The sequence below is a fragment of the Haliaeetus leucocephalus genome, unplaced genomic scaffold (genome assembly GCF_000737465.1).
Source record: "Haliaeetus leucocephalus isolate CR32 unplaced genomic scaffold, Haliaeetus_leucocephalus-4.0 Scaffold339, whole genome shotgun sequence".
Classification (NCBI taxonomy): Eukaryota; Metazoa; Chordata; class Aves; order Accipitriformes; family Accipitridae; genus Haliaeetus; species Haliaeetus leucocephalus.
In genome coordinates, this window is record NW_010972775.1 from 4,891,070 (window position 1) to 4,904,075 (window position 13,006).

The following is a 13,006-nucleotide window of genomic DNA, read 5'->3' on the forward strand; positions in this document are numbered from 1 at the left end:
GAGGTTTATGGGCAGAGAACATCCTTAATTTGAAGGATGTAAGTGCATTTCTAAAAATCACACTAAAAAACCATAATAAACCAACCAACCAAAACCACCCACCATTTGATTTGATTATTCAAGCCTTGATTCCAGTTATCCAAAATAAAAATGCAAATTTGAAAGGCAGGAATTGCTAGGCTAGATGATGCTAGTTCTATATATGGTGCCTATATAGTTAGTAAGCAGATCCAAGATGTACATGGCCCATACTTCCCTCCTACGTATCCCTCAGTGTGAGCAGTAATGAACATCCTTCCTATGCTGAAAATGGAAGAGAAAGATGTGCAATGTTGCCTTGTTTTTATGACTTAATGTGCTTTGTCCAGATGTGAGGGCACTTGCTGTTTAAGTCTTGGTATATAATGAATATGTGGTAGCTTTGCATTTATAATAACTGCAATGCAGGAATTTATGGTGTGGTTTTTTTTATGAGGGGTGTATAATTTAAAAAAATCCTGTGAAATGAGCATCACGAGGAAGAAACACACTCTAATGGGATTTTATTTTAATTTCTTCATATCCATTCTGCTTACTGCTAAGGTTCTGGTTGTAAATGAGTTAGTGTGATGGGAGCAGAGGGGTCCTCTGGTGGGAGCTTCAGAGTTCAGATGGATTATCCTTTGGTCATGCATTTTGAACAACTGCAAGAAATGTGGTGAATAAACAACTTTACTACAACCCAACTGTTTTTTTCTGTTTTCTCAGTGAGTTTCTTGGACCAATTTGTATGATTGGAGGACTGATGACAGCAACAGGCTAATCAGATCCTTCAGTTCATGAATCAAAATGCATGTGGCTAGCAGCAAGGGAAACATGCTTATTACTTTGTTCTGTGATAACTACTCCTACTGTTTCTTGTTATGTAGAAGTCTCTGATTTCGCCGCATAGTGACAAATTATGCCTTGGTGAACTCCGACTGCATCTAATGGCATCATCGGGGAAGATGTTTTCAGATGGCTCACTGGATATTAATGTTAAACTCAAGGCATGTACCCTGGATGATCTCAGAGAAGGAATTCAGAATGTGACTGCAAGGTAAGTTTGAGTGCATCAGAAATGAAAAACCTCCATGCAACTTGTGAGGAAGACTGTTTCCTTATTCTATACTTTACTTCACATGGGATTGATAAAACTTAGTAGGGCTGTCAGTTGTTGCCTGTCAGACTGCGCACTAAAGCAATGAATGATTTAATTTTAATAATGGTAAGCAAGTTTCTTCTTTTATATGTTGATTTCCCAGGTTCTCCAAAAATCTGGGAGGCTTGAGTATTACAGTAAACTGTGTAGAACAGCTGAGCAGAGAGCAACCAGCCTCAGCTAGAGAGTTCTATCCACTGAAACTTTAGTCTGATTGTTACAGGCCACGTATGTAGTTCCAAAACTGTAGCACACCAACTTTAAATTGAAATTACTCTTCTGTTGGAGAAGTCTATACCCTCTCATTTTAGGAGGCAACACTGATTGCTTACGTTGTAATTCTTATAAGTGGCATAGGGAGAAAAAAAGGCACTGTTTACACATCCTTGTTTTTCTAGATCTATGTGTTATGATGTTTGAAATATTTCTTATTAAACTTTTTTCCAGAATGATAGACAAGAAAGATGACACAAATGGCAGTTCTATGATAGATATAAGCTATAAGCAGGATAAAAATGGAACTGAAGTTGTTGCTGTCCTGGACAAGCTGTACATATGTGCCAGTGTGGAGTTTTTGTTGATAGTAGCAGATTTTTTCATTAACTCAATGCCAGCATCCTCAACTGAAAGATCTGCACAGTTCCAATTAAAGCATGTTGCTTCTGGGAAATCCAAGCCAGAAACAGGTCTGTAAAACTGATTTCCACCCCCCACCCCCACTCCCCTCCTTTACAGACTTCAAACTGAAAATAAATTATCTGAAAGTTTTCAAGATGCTATCTTGTTATCAGACTTAAGAAATGAGTTTATTCTTCACAGTGTGTAAATTGGCCACTGATAACATAAATTGTTGTAAGCAGTAGTAGTTCTAGAACTGCTGTGTTGAGTAGTGGAGTTGTGCTCTCCAGCAGAGCTAAATATTGAAAATCATTATGCTAAACAGGATTTTTACCCATGTAATATCCCAAAGGAAGCATCCTTAGGGTAAAAAAGCACCATGCAGATAGTAGTTAAGGAAGTAAAAAAACCAACTTACTCTTTAAAGGTGGGTGGTGAACAATGTCTTACCCTTACTTTTGCAAGTTGTGTAGTTTGAAACTTTTCAGTTCAGTTATGGAAAACTAAATTTTTGCTGAACAGCTTTCCTCTTTGGTTGAAGACTGAAGGTAAAGCACCATGAAACAAGGGCGAGAAAGACCACTTCTGAGTTGTTTTTTTTTTTTTTTTAATTTGGTCTTAAGTGATTGCTAGGCTTGCCCAAGTTGTGGTCAGATCTAATCTGTGGGTTGTGTTGTCTAGCTAGTTCCCAACAGCCTTCCCTTTCTTTTGTGCAATTTGGCAGAGTGTTAGGAGTGAGCCTTAGGTTTTGTGAATTGCCCTAGTGACATCAGCAGTTCACTTCCTCTCCTCTTCCCTTGTTGGAGATATGCACAAGTCCTCTGATGAGGGAGGGACGGTACACACTCCAGAAAAATGGCACTTGAAAGGGCTGCTCAAGACTACCCAAATATGTTGCTGGGTGCAACCCGTGATATCTAGCTTTCTTTGCTTTTCCTGTAGTGCACCAAGCCTCAGCTTGGCACCTGTTCCATTGCATAGGTGTGATATTCCGATAATCTCTAGCAAGCGTTGGGTGCAAGTAACCCATGTAATAAGTCCTAGTGTGCAGGAGGGTCACACACCACTATACTGCCTATCGTTGAGAACCAAAGTGACTTGATCCATCACTAGATTAGAGAGTCTTGCTTTTAATTGAGATAAATATAATACAATTCTTTCCTTCTGTTTGGAGAATGAGTGGATATTCAGACAAGAAATTGTATATTGCTAATTTGGTTTCAGTTAGTATATCTTCACTCTAAAGAAGTTACCTTGTGTATTGAGACAGAAGATAACTATTTCCAACTTGGCTTTTGCTGCAAAATGGAGTGTTTTGGACTGCTTAAAAAATCAATTTCAAGGGTATTAGCAAACATGATCTAATAGGAATTTATAAAAGTATGACTTCACAGAATTCAATGGCAAAGTTCACTTTGTTGCTTAATACCTGGATAAAATGTACACAGAAAAATTAAGTTAGAAACAAACTAAAATTATGTATACAGAGACTGAAGATGCAATAGGGTAAAAGAGAAACATATAAAGGAAAATTGAGTTGTAATTGATTTCTCGTGATCTGTACAGATACCGGGAATGTAAAAAGGTTGGGGAGACCCTCCTGTTGAGTCACAAGGTTGGAGTTTAGGTGCAGCTGGATCAACTCCTAGTCCCAGACTTGGTCAATGGTTTATATCTAAAGGGATTATAAGTATAATAGCGGCCTGAGATTCTTTCACAGTTGAATGATGTTCACGACAGTGATTTAAGTATAGAATTGAAAAGCAACATTTGTAATATACTTGCTATAGAATATTTGGGTTAGTACACACACACATGCAGAAAGACATTGAGATATACATAAGCAAATAAAAGAGGCATTAGTGAAAATATTCATGTCAAATGCTTCAACATCTTTCTCAACCGGTGAAGGGTTCAGCCTCAAGGAGTGAAGAGTATCAGCCTGAGTCTTGTCGGCTTTCAGCGTCAGACCTCTGATCTTTGCAGCTGAAGAGTTTGTGAGCTCTGAGAGGCATCCCACTCGGAGGGAGATGCTGGTCGCAGCCTGCTGCTGTCCAGGAGAGCTCAAATGGTCTCACTTAGTACAGCTGTTTATAGGTTTGTGAGATGATTGGCTTTAGTCATCAGCAAATTACTGGGATTCCAGTAGCACTGGTAGTGTTTCACGTGAGTTACGATTCAGATAAGGAAGGCTCCAAGTCTGTCAGAGAATGACTTAAGATTCAGATATGGGATGTTCCAAGGCTGTCAGGAGAGGACTGAGATATATCCCAAAGTTGTCAGGAAATGACTAATTTTCCCTACTCCCATCGCCAGCCTCCACCAGGCAACAGGAGTCATTGGTACAGTAAATGCAGCTCCCTGTCTTAGCCATGCAAGAGTTCCTGGTACAGTCAAGGGATGCTTAACCTCTCAACTCATTACACTTATGCCAAGGCCTAGTGAGACTTCCCGAGTTCATAGATCATCCCAGAGAGGGGGAAGAAATGCACCATCCAGCTTTGTAGAGCCAGTGCTTAGGTTGACTACAGTTTGTAGAGCTAATACTGTCTTTTTACCATATTGAAACAAAAAATTTCTTCAAAATGAAGCTTCTGACCAGTTTGCTGTTGATTTGTGGACACTGTGATATTCAGTTTCAGCAAAGTATTCCTGTAAAAATTGAGACATTTTTTGTTAAATTTGTACCTCCAAAATTATGTAGCAATTTTCATGCTTTGTTTAGGTATTATGTACATAATAATGCTTTCAAACCTTTTATATTGAAGGTTTTTTTTACTTATTTTCACAGAAATATATGTACGACCAAATATGACAGTAAAAGCTGTGATCATGGATCCAGAAATAGTATTTGTTGCTAATTTGACTAATGCTGATGCCCCTGCCTTAAAAGTTTCCTTCCAATGTGACTTTTCTCTGACATCTGGAAGGATTGCACAAAGGATGACTGCTCAAGTGAAGGGCTTCAAAGTGTTGGCCTGTGCCTTTCTCAAAGAAAAACAAGACAAGAGTGTTACTACAGTAAGAAAACTTGGTTTTCGTAATGAAAAAAGTAATGAGAACTGTTGGCAGGCGTGTCCTTTAGTTGGCATATCCATAGCACTCAGAAAATCCAGTTTTCATATCATTGATTATTATGAAGATAGGAGGGGACTGGGCATCTGTGGTATGCCGTTTAAAGGAGAGCCTTTTATCAGTAGGTGCAGGACTTCATCACATAGAGCTCTGTCTAAAACCTGTGTAGTGCATTTGTAAATTAAATTAAAAGCTTCTTAGTGAAGAAATTGTATGAGGGGTTTTGAAGACTAAGAATATCTCTGCAACTTTGTTTACTGCCTGTCAGTTTACTTGTTGTAGTAGAGTATGCTGATTAACATATTGTCTGGAACTTCATCTACATACTCCTGGCAGGAAGCATTGAACCACAAGGGTGGCCTGTGTGGTTCATCTCGCACATGGTATCTTTCCTTATGCATTTAGTTTTCTTAAGGATTTAGGGCTTTTTAAACTATATCATTAGTCTGTGTGTGTGTTGGGTTTTTGTTTTGTCTGTTTTTCAAGCTTTATGTCAAAAGCTTTTGTTTCACGAACTTCTAATCTTCCAGTACAAAATTGCTCTTGTGCAAATTTGGATGCTGGAATGAAGCACAGTAATGCTATGGAAAGAATGCTGTTACTCTGAAATGTGTTGTTATTTTATGGGATCAGCATCCCTTTGGCCTACGGGATTAAAAAATACAAGACCATTTGAAAAGTTTAGATTCCAGGAGTTACCTTAATAATCAAATTATATTTTTCACTCAGGTGTTACGGCCATGTTCTTTGGTCATGGAAAATATGATGCATGTCTCAGGGTTACAAACTGTGGTAGTAACAATAGAAGAACTTACTATAAAGGTAAGATTATTAAAACTGTCTTTGAAAGAACAGGTGTGTCTCTCAAGCTTTAGCTTAGTTTTTTTTAATTTACTTATTGCTATTTAAAATTTCTGTTTTCCCCATTAGTTCAATTCCAGAAATAGGCATTTATCTGTTTTAGAGCTGTGTTGGAAAAAAACATTGCATGTTCCTTGTTTTGGCAATCTCTTGGCAAAAAAGGACTAATTTAAATACTTCAGGTACTAGGATTTCTCCTATAAGTTTATTCCACATTTATGAAACAACCCTTCCCCCTACTGCCACCATCACAATTTTTCTCTTCAGAGAGACTTGTAAGCAGGAGCATACATACAAGTGCATGTAAACTTAAGGCTGTTAAAACATGATTTCCAGAATGATATACAATGTGAAATACCTTGTTCTTAATAGGTAAATTAATAATTGTGTTTGTAGTAAAGGTTTTTCTGAATGTAATTTGCTGATTCTCCTATAAAATGTTCACAAATTTGCATATGTTATCTGAAAAGGTGGTCAGTGGTGAGGGCTTAGAGTGTAAGCAATAGTAGTACATTGTTTCGAAAGCATAAAGCTTTTGACAAATGTATTGTACTGTTAATTGAAGTGGTGGTGTACATAACTCTGCAAACATGCTTTTCTGAACACCTCAAAGATCTTAAAAATAAATTCATATTTTACAATGTAGTAGGGAAAAGGTTGATATTGACTGCTGTTATGGGAGTACTGCATATCTGTAAAAGTGAAATTCCAGTGTGAGAATTTTGTTCTTGAGCCTGTGGGATTGTGAGGGAGGAATTGGGAAATTTTGTAGGAAAGGAAAATAAGAGGAGATCCACGAATAGATTGTGTTTCTTTATCTTGGGATTTAAGTTACATCTCTTATAAGGGTCTTTAATGCTGTGTACCTGTATGAAGAACCCAAGAGTTATTTGCCATTTCCATTTATCATGTTTTTTTTTTATGTTAATCAGTTTTAAAATGTTTTGAGCTATAAAGGATTTTTTTTTTCTTTGTTCAAGATCTCACCAATAATTCTGAATACTGTGATGACCATTATGGCTGCCATAAAACCCAAAACAGCAGAGGAGGATTCTGGAGGAGCAACTGAAGTTTCTGAGAATTTGTGGCAAGTGAAGCCTATAGATCAGTGCAGTGCTTGGTTTCTTGGTGTTGATGTAGCCACAGAAGCAACAGAAACTTTTAAGGACCGTGAACATATTCTGAAACAAGAGAAATTAGACATTGTAGTGAAATCAGTTCAGATCACTTTGGAATGTGGTCTGGGACATCGTACTGTCCCTTTATTGTTAGTAGAATCTGTGTTTTCAGGTGTCCTTAAAAACTGGTCCTCGCTGATGGAGGTCACTGCTGATATGTCACTGGAGGTATGTAGAATCAAATCGTTAGCAGTTTAAAACTTCTGCACACTTCATAGTGTTCGAGTAACTTTTCAGTACACTTTCTATGTGCTAAATTATTATTAGGTTTAAACGGTAATGCTCTTAGGATTTTTTTAGTAGTCAGGCAAGTATGACTAAGCATAATGTGGTTTTTACAGAAACTTTGCAATCAGTAGTAGATTTTAATGGCAATTGCTACTGTGGAATAATCTAGTCCTCTCTATTTCTCTATTTTTGCATATTTACTTCTTGCTGTATGAACAATGAGCTTGGCTTAGTTGAATATTCACATTTAACTCATTGCCCACCTTTTTGTGTTTCTCTAGCATTCTGTTTAATGATAAGATTGAAGTTATACTCATTTCTCAATATCTTCTCTGCATCTTGGATTGTAATCACACCATATTTGTTTTGCCCCCTATTGCAACCCTTTTCCCTGAGATATGGTAAATTCCCAGGTAGTATAAGTCTCCTATGGAGGCAGCATGTTAAAATTTCATACAACCAGATGCTCCATGCAATAGGTTAACTACGTCTTAGTCATATTTCGTCAGTTTACCAGATGTGCCTCATACTCCATTCTGTCCTGAATATACAAGTAGCCTTCTTTTATTGCTAGATGTGCATATCATAATGGAGTACAGAAGATCATATATAACTGGGGGAAGGCACTGTGGTTCCAGAAGTGGGGAGGGATGAGGAAGAGAGCTGAAAGGGAGCATTCAGAACTATTTGGTCCACAACTGCTATTCAGATTTGCAGTGGCTGAAGGGAAGTGAAAACTTGGTGTAGGCTATGAGTTAGATGAATTGTTCCAGTGGACCAGATTCAGACTAAAGTTTGCTCATACTAGTTGTTATTTCATAGTACAGTGAGGTACTTGTGGCATTTTCTGTGGCAGTTCTGATCTCAAAGACATTCTCTCAAACAGTGTAGGAGAGGTTAGAGACTGCATTATATTAAGTGAAGATGTTAAAAAGATATGGAACTACCAGGCTGTCTGGTTGCTCTAAAAGCAAGCCAGGTAGTCGGTTCTTCAAAAACGATGTCACTTAGGAAAAAGGTACGATATATTACACTTCTGTGTATTAATTTTTGAAACCATTAGAAGGCAATGCTAGACCTCCAAAACATGAAATGAAGATTGATTGTTTTCTTACTGATGTTTTTTGTACTAAATGCTATTGGAAGGAAGTCAGTCCTTTGTTTTTAGATGCCTTATTTAATTTTGATTCTGTCTTTAGATTCATTATTACAATGAAACCTATGCAGTGTGGGAGCCGCTTATTGAACGAATTGAAGGAGGAAAGAAGCAATGGAGTTTAAAGCTGGAAGTATGTGAACATACTTGAAACTATGTGAAATAGTTTGAATAGACAGCTATTTCTTAAAAGTTTTGTGTGACGGAACATTGACCTTTTGAATGTTGTTGCTTTGAGGGAGCTGTGCAATTTCACATGGAAAAAAAATCAATCTTTAGACATCTCAAGGCTTTTCTGAATGATGTTAATTGTCGAGTGCATGGGAAAATGTAGCATGTAACCACACATACAGGGAGGAAAGAAAATAACTTGCTTGCCTTCAATGTTGGTATAAAATGTCTGTGTTTTGTGTAAAGTGTCTGAGATTTACAAGGTAAAGCAGGTTTTCCTTTGCTTGGTGAAAGTGTCAGATGTAGGTCAAGTTTTTTCTTATTTTAACATAGGAGAAAGTAATCTACATGTTCATAATTGGCTAATGAAATTTTTGTTCTAGATGAAGACTAACCCTGTCCAAGAGAGAAGTTTGATGCCTGGGGATGATTTCATTGTTCTTCCTGAGCCACAAACTGCAGTTAACATCTCTTCGAAGGATACAATGAATATAACAATATCCAAATGTTGTCTTGCTGTTTTCAGTAATTTAGCCAAGGTAGTCCTAACAGGCAAACGGTGCCAAATTATGTGGTTCTGTAGAAGTTCTGATTTTATTTTTAAAGAACTTTCTGTACTGCCAGTCACAAGCCAATGACTGTTCTGCAGCCCTGACAAATGTTATCTAGCAGGGCTGAGGAGTTTTACTCTGATTAGTCCTTTAGAGTTAGCAAAAAAGGTGGTGCTAGCTTTTGAAAGAAGCTATTTCTGTGTTAAAAGAACAAATGTGCTTATGCAGGACTTAAGCCTACAAGCAGGCTGAATGAAAATAAAACCCTCCAATAAACACAACTATTTCCTACAATACTTCTGAAATATTAAAGGAGAAATTTACTTCCCTTCTATTTTATCTACTTAATAGAATACTAAGAAAAGTGTGCATTTTAGGATTGGCCTTCAAACTGTAGAAGTGGAATGTCCCGTACATTAAAAATATTTTTTTTCCCTGTTTTTCTTGTGCTAGTAAGTGTACTTATGAACGTCCTAGGCTTTTATTCCCCCCTTTTTTACGGGGGGGGAAGAAATTCTGGTTACTGAATCAAGCTATTTTTACAGAATGTGAGTTATGCCTATTTATTTTTTTAATTCTAAATGAGCAACAGTTCTCTAAGTTAGTATTTGCTTGTACTCTAAGTCTATATTGGCAGTCAGTTACCATGGCTTTTGTGTAATCAAACAAATGTTTGTAAGCATAACTTGTGGTTGAATATGAAGTATGTACATGGTGAATGTGCTTGGGACTTGTGTGTCCCAGAACTTATTTTTCTCTTACAACCCAACAACTGTAAAAAATTTCCTATGAGGAGCATAAATGCTTATCATAGCATCAACATTTGCTGCAAATCACAGAATAATAATGAAATTTTCTGGAAGTAACCTTGAGTTCCCTGAAGTACTACTATACAAAGCATAGGTATTGGTATATATATATTTTTTTTCTTCTTTCTGTAAAATACTAGTTGCTGGGAACTGTCTTTTAAAGCCTTTATATATATCTTATTGTGGCTATTTGTGTGACGTATTATTTTTCTTGTTAATTACAGGCATTTTCAGAAGGGACTGCATCCACGTTTGACTATTCCTTTAAAGAGACAGCACCTTTCATAGTGAAAAATGCCCTAGGTGTTCCTTTCAAAGTATTTCCTAGCTCCAATTTTCGGATAGTTGGTTCAGTTGAAAAAGAAAACATGAACGATGTAGAAATTGGTCAGAATATGGAACTGGAATACTCTGTTTTTGAAGCGCCCCAACGAGGAAAGTTGTCTGCATTGTATCGACAAGAAAGCTCCATCTTCTCTTTAAATTTAGGTATTATGCTAGGGAGCACTGTGTGTTATGAGATGTTGAAAATGGGAACATGAGGGAGTCAACATGGTTAAATTCAGTGTGGTCAAAATTCAGGTGAAGTGCATTGTGTTGAAACTAATTTTGAATACTGATGGCAATTAAAAAAAACCCAATTAAACCAGCTACTGGACTTCTTAAAGAGATGTAAAATTCCTTCTCTCCAGTTTTTCAGAGAGTGAAAAGTACAATATTTTTTCTCTCTCTTTGGAAGAAATGGAAGACATTCTAGTAGAGTCATTGATAGACAGTCTTACAGACCCCTGGAACATAAGCCTGTGGATTCCAACTCCTGTTAAACAGGATCTTCATTTCTCATACTATTCAGCTTTCTGTAGTTACCCAGTTACTTGAGAGCAGTTATGATTTTTCTGTGTTTTTAGCTTTGCCAGAAAATACTCCTAGGAAAATAAGATATGATAACTACTAATACATTATCTTCTGGATTTTTTCCTTTCCATCCCATCCCATATGAAGTACTTGACCACGATACATAGATCATGTTCCGTGTTGCATTTTGTTAACTCACCCAATAAATACTTTTGTTTACTGTTTGGTGTATTTATTGTGCTATGGATAAATCATAATCTAAAGTTATGGTCTTCAAGAGTATTCTGACCTTAAAGCTTTCTTTCAGTGGTGCTCAAATATCATTTCAAGGTGGTTTTGCCAGAGAGTGCTTTGATCCTGGTTGTTGTGGAGTTTAGGGAAGAAGCTAAAGTATTGTTCAAATAGAAAATGGTAATGTGATTTGTTTTGCCTAATTAAGACTTTTGTATATTTTTATGATTTAGAACTTCAAGGATATAAAGAAGTGGTTACCGTTCCCATAGCTAAACCAGGTCGACGACTGTACAACATTACAAACCTTCTTGTTGATTGTTCAGACTCGATCATTGTACAGATAGATGCTACAGAAGGAAATAAAGTTATTACTGTACGATCTCCTCTGCAGGTAAAAAAAAACCACCCGAAGAAACCAAAAGCCTGAAAGCAGTGCTCTTCTCTGAGTGACTTTGCTTTTGTTCCTTAATGCATTTTTTTGAGATCATGCTCTTCCAAAAAGTCACTTAAAGGCAAATTATGAAGTATTTTACTCTATTTGTTACATGAGTTTTTATCTGTATTCTGTGTGTATGTGTCATCCTGATAAATGAAGGATTTGGGTTTTACTTTTAACTTTTGGATTTCTAATATCTTCAACATTGAGGTTGGAATATGTACTTTTTATGTGACTTAGCATTTTAAGCATGTTTTTCAATTCATGGAACTTAAAAGTAACGTAGTTTTCTCATATGCCTGCACATTGTTCTCCTTCAGAGTTGTATTTCTTACTAAGATGCATAGAAGTCTGTTCTCCAGAGGAGTTTTAATTAAATCTACTAATGTTGTTTTTTCTTGTTGCTATTCATACTTCTTCCTTTAGAAATTTGTACCATAGAAATGTAATGAAAATTATGCATTTTGATCCTAGATCAAGAACCATTTCTCAATCCCATTTATGATCTATAAACTGGCTAGAGACTCCAAGTCGCTAGAGCCAATTGGCATATCCAAGCCAGAAGAGGAATTTCATGTTCCTTTACATTCATACAGGTAACAGTTTTTCTGTTCTGTAGGGCTAATCTTTGTGAGACTGATGCACAAATACAGCGTTAGTATGGAAGCTTAAATTTGCACTTGGAACTCTTCCTGCCTGGGCTAAAAACCACAAATGCTACCTTTATTAGGTAATTAGTGTGCTGCAAAAGCCCTTCAGAATGTTTGCATATACTTTAAAATGTGTGAAGTTAGCTGTCAATGCAAAGCTATTCTGTGCCATTACCTGTCTTCTTCCCATAGGTGTCATCTATATGTTCGACCAACAGGAATGTTAGAAGGTCAGTTTAAAGAGTCCATGACTTACATTGCCTGGAGGGAAGAACTACATAGGAGCAATGAAGTAAAGTGCTTGTTACAGTGCCCAGCCACCGAGACAAATTTCTTGCCTCTAATAGTCAGCTCAACAGCTGTACCTGATGAACTAAATTTTATTTCAACTTGTGGAGGGGAGTGGGATCCTGCCTACATTATCCACCTTTACCCTACCCTGACTGTGAGGAATCTTCTACCATACTCCTTGAGATATTTACTTGAGGTAAGTTATTTTACAGGTTTTTTTTGTAAATCCTTTGCTTGATTTTAAGTAAGACTATATTTACTTAGACATGGAGGTGAATGTAGTGCGGAAGATAATGAATGTTGTTTTTTATATTTTCTATTGTAAATGAGGGAGTCAGCTGATGCATTGATTCTGGGAGTTTTGGGGATTAATTGTTTTTAGTTTGGGTGTACGTGGACAGTTCTGCCTTGCTCCTTACATATGAATCCTGTACTGGATTGGTCTTTCTCTTTTGCATTCTTCTGAGATCCTGTGTGTGTTTTGCAAGGTATCTTCTATTTCACAGGGAGAGGCATAAGAAAAAGCATCCGAGACTTCTGGAGCTTTTTTCCTATGTAGAAAACAACTTCTCTCCATTCTGACACTGATTCTTTACTGAGGGCTATTGTGAAGTCTCCCTTGCACAAATTGGAAGATTTCTTTGTGGGATGCTATGCCGACTTTTTTCCTCTTCTGTCGGTGTTTTCACGAAAGCTGAGTGATTTTAGTAAAT

At 37.0% G+C, this 13,006-nt stretch overlaps 1 protein-coding gene across 7 annotated transcripts in view; it reads left to right on the forward strand.

Moving 5' to 3' along the window:
* The window catches only part of VPS13C (vacuolar protein sorting 13 homolog C (S. cerevisiae)), a 107,100-nt gene that overhangs the window by 58,726 nt on the left and 35,368 nt on the right, over positions 1 to 13,006 (forward strand). For all 7 annotated transcript variants that reach the window (XR_774624.1, XM_010571716.1, XM_010571715.1 and 4 more), the window contains 11 exons: positions 909 to 1,078; positions 1,628 to 1,866; positions 4,590 to 4,819; positions 5,603 to 5,695; positions 6,715 to 7,080; positions 8,340 to 8,429; positions 8,851 to 9,006; positions 10,052 to 10,316; positions 11,147 to 11,307; positions 11,827 to 11,948; positions 12,195 to 12,489. Coding sequence is in view for 6 of the 7 variants with exons in the window: in XM_010571716.1 (XP_010570018.1) it covers positions 909 to 1,078; positions 1,628 to 1,866; positions 4,590 to 4,819; positions 5,603 to 5,695; positions 6,715 to 7,080; positions 8,340 to 8,429; positions 8,851 to 9,006; positions 10,052 to 10,316; positions 11,147 to 11,307; positions 11,827 to 11,948; positions 12,195 to 12,489 (2,187 nt within the window). In the remaining variant the exon portion in view is untranslated. The remainder of the gene's footprint in view (positions 1 to 908; positions 1,079 to 1,627; positions 1,867 to 4,589; positions 4,820 to 5,602; positions 5,696 to 6,714; positions 7,081 to 8,339; positions 8,430 to 8,850; positions 9,007 to 10,051; positions 10,317 to 11,146; positions 11,308 to 11,826; positions 11,949 to 12,194; positions 12,490 to 13,006) is intronic.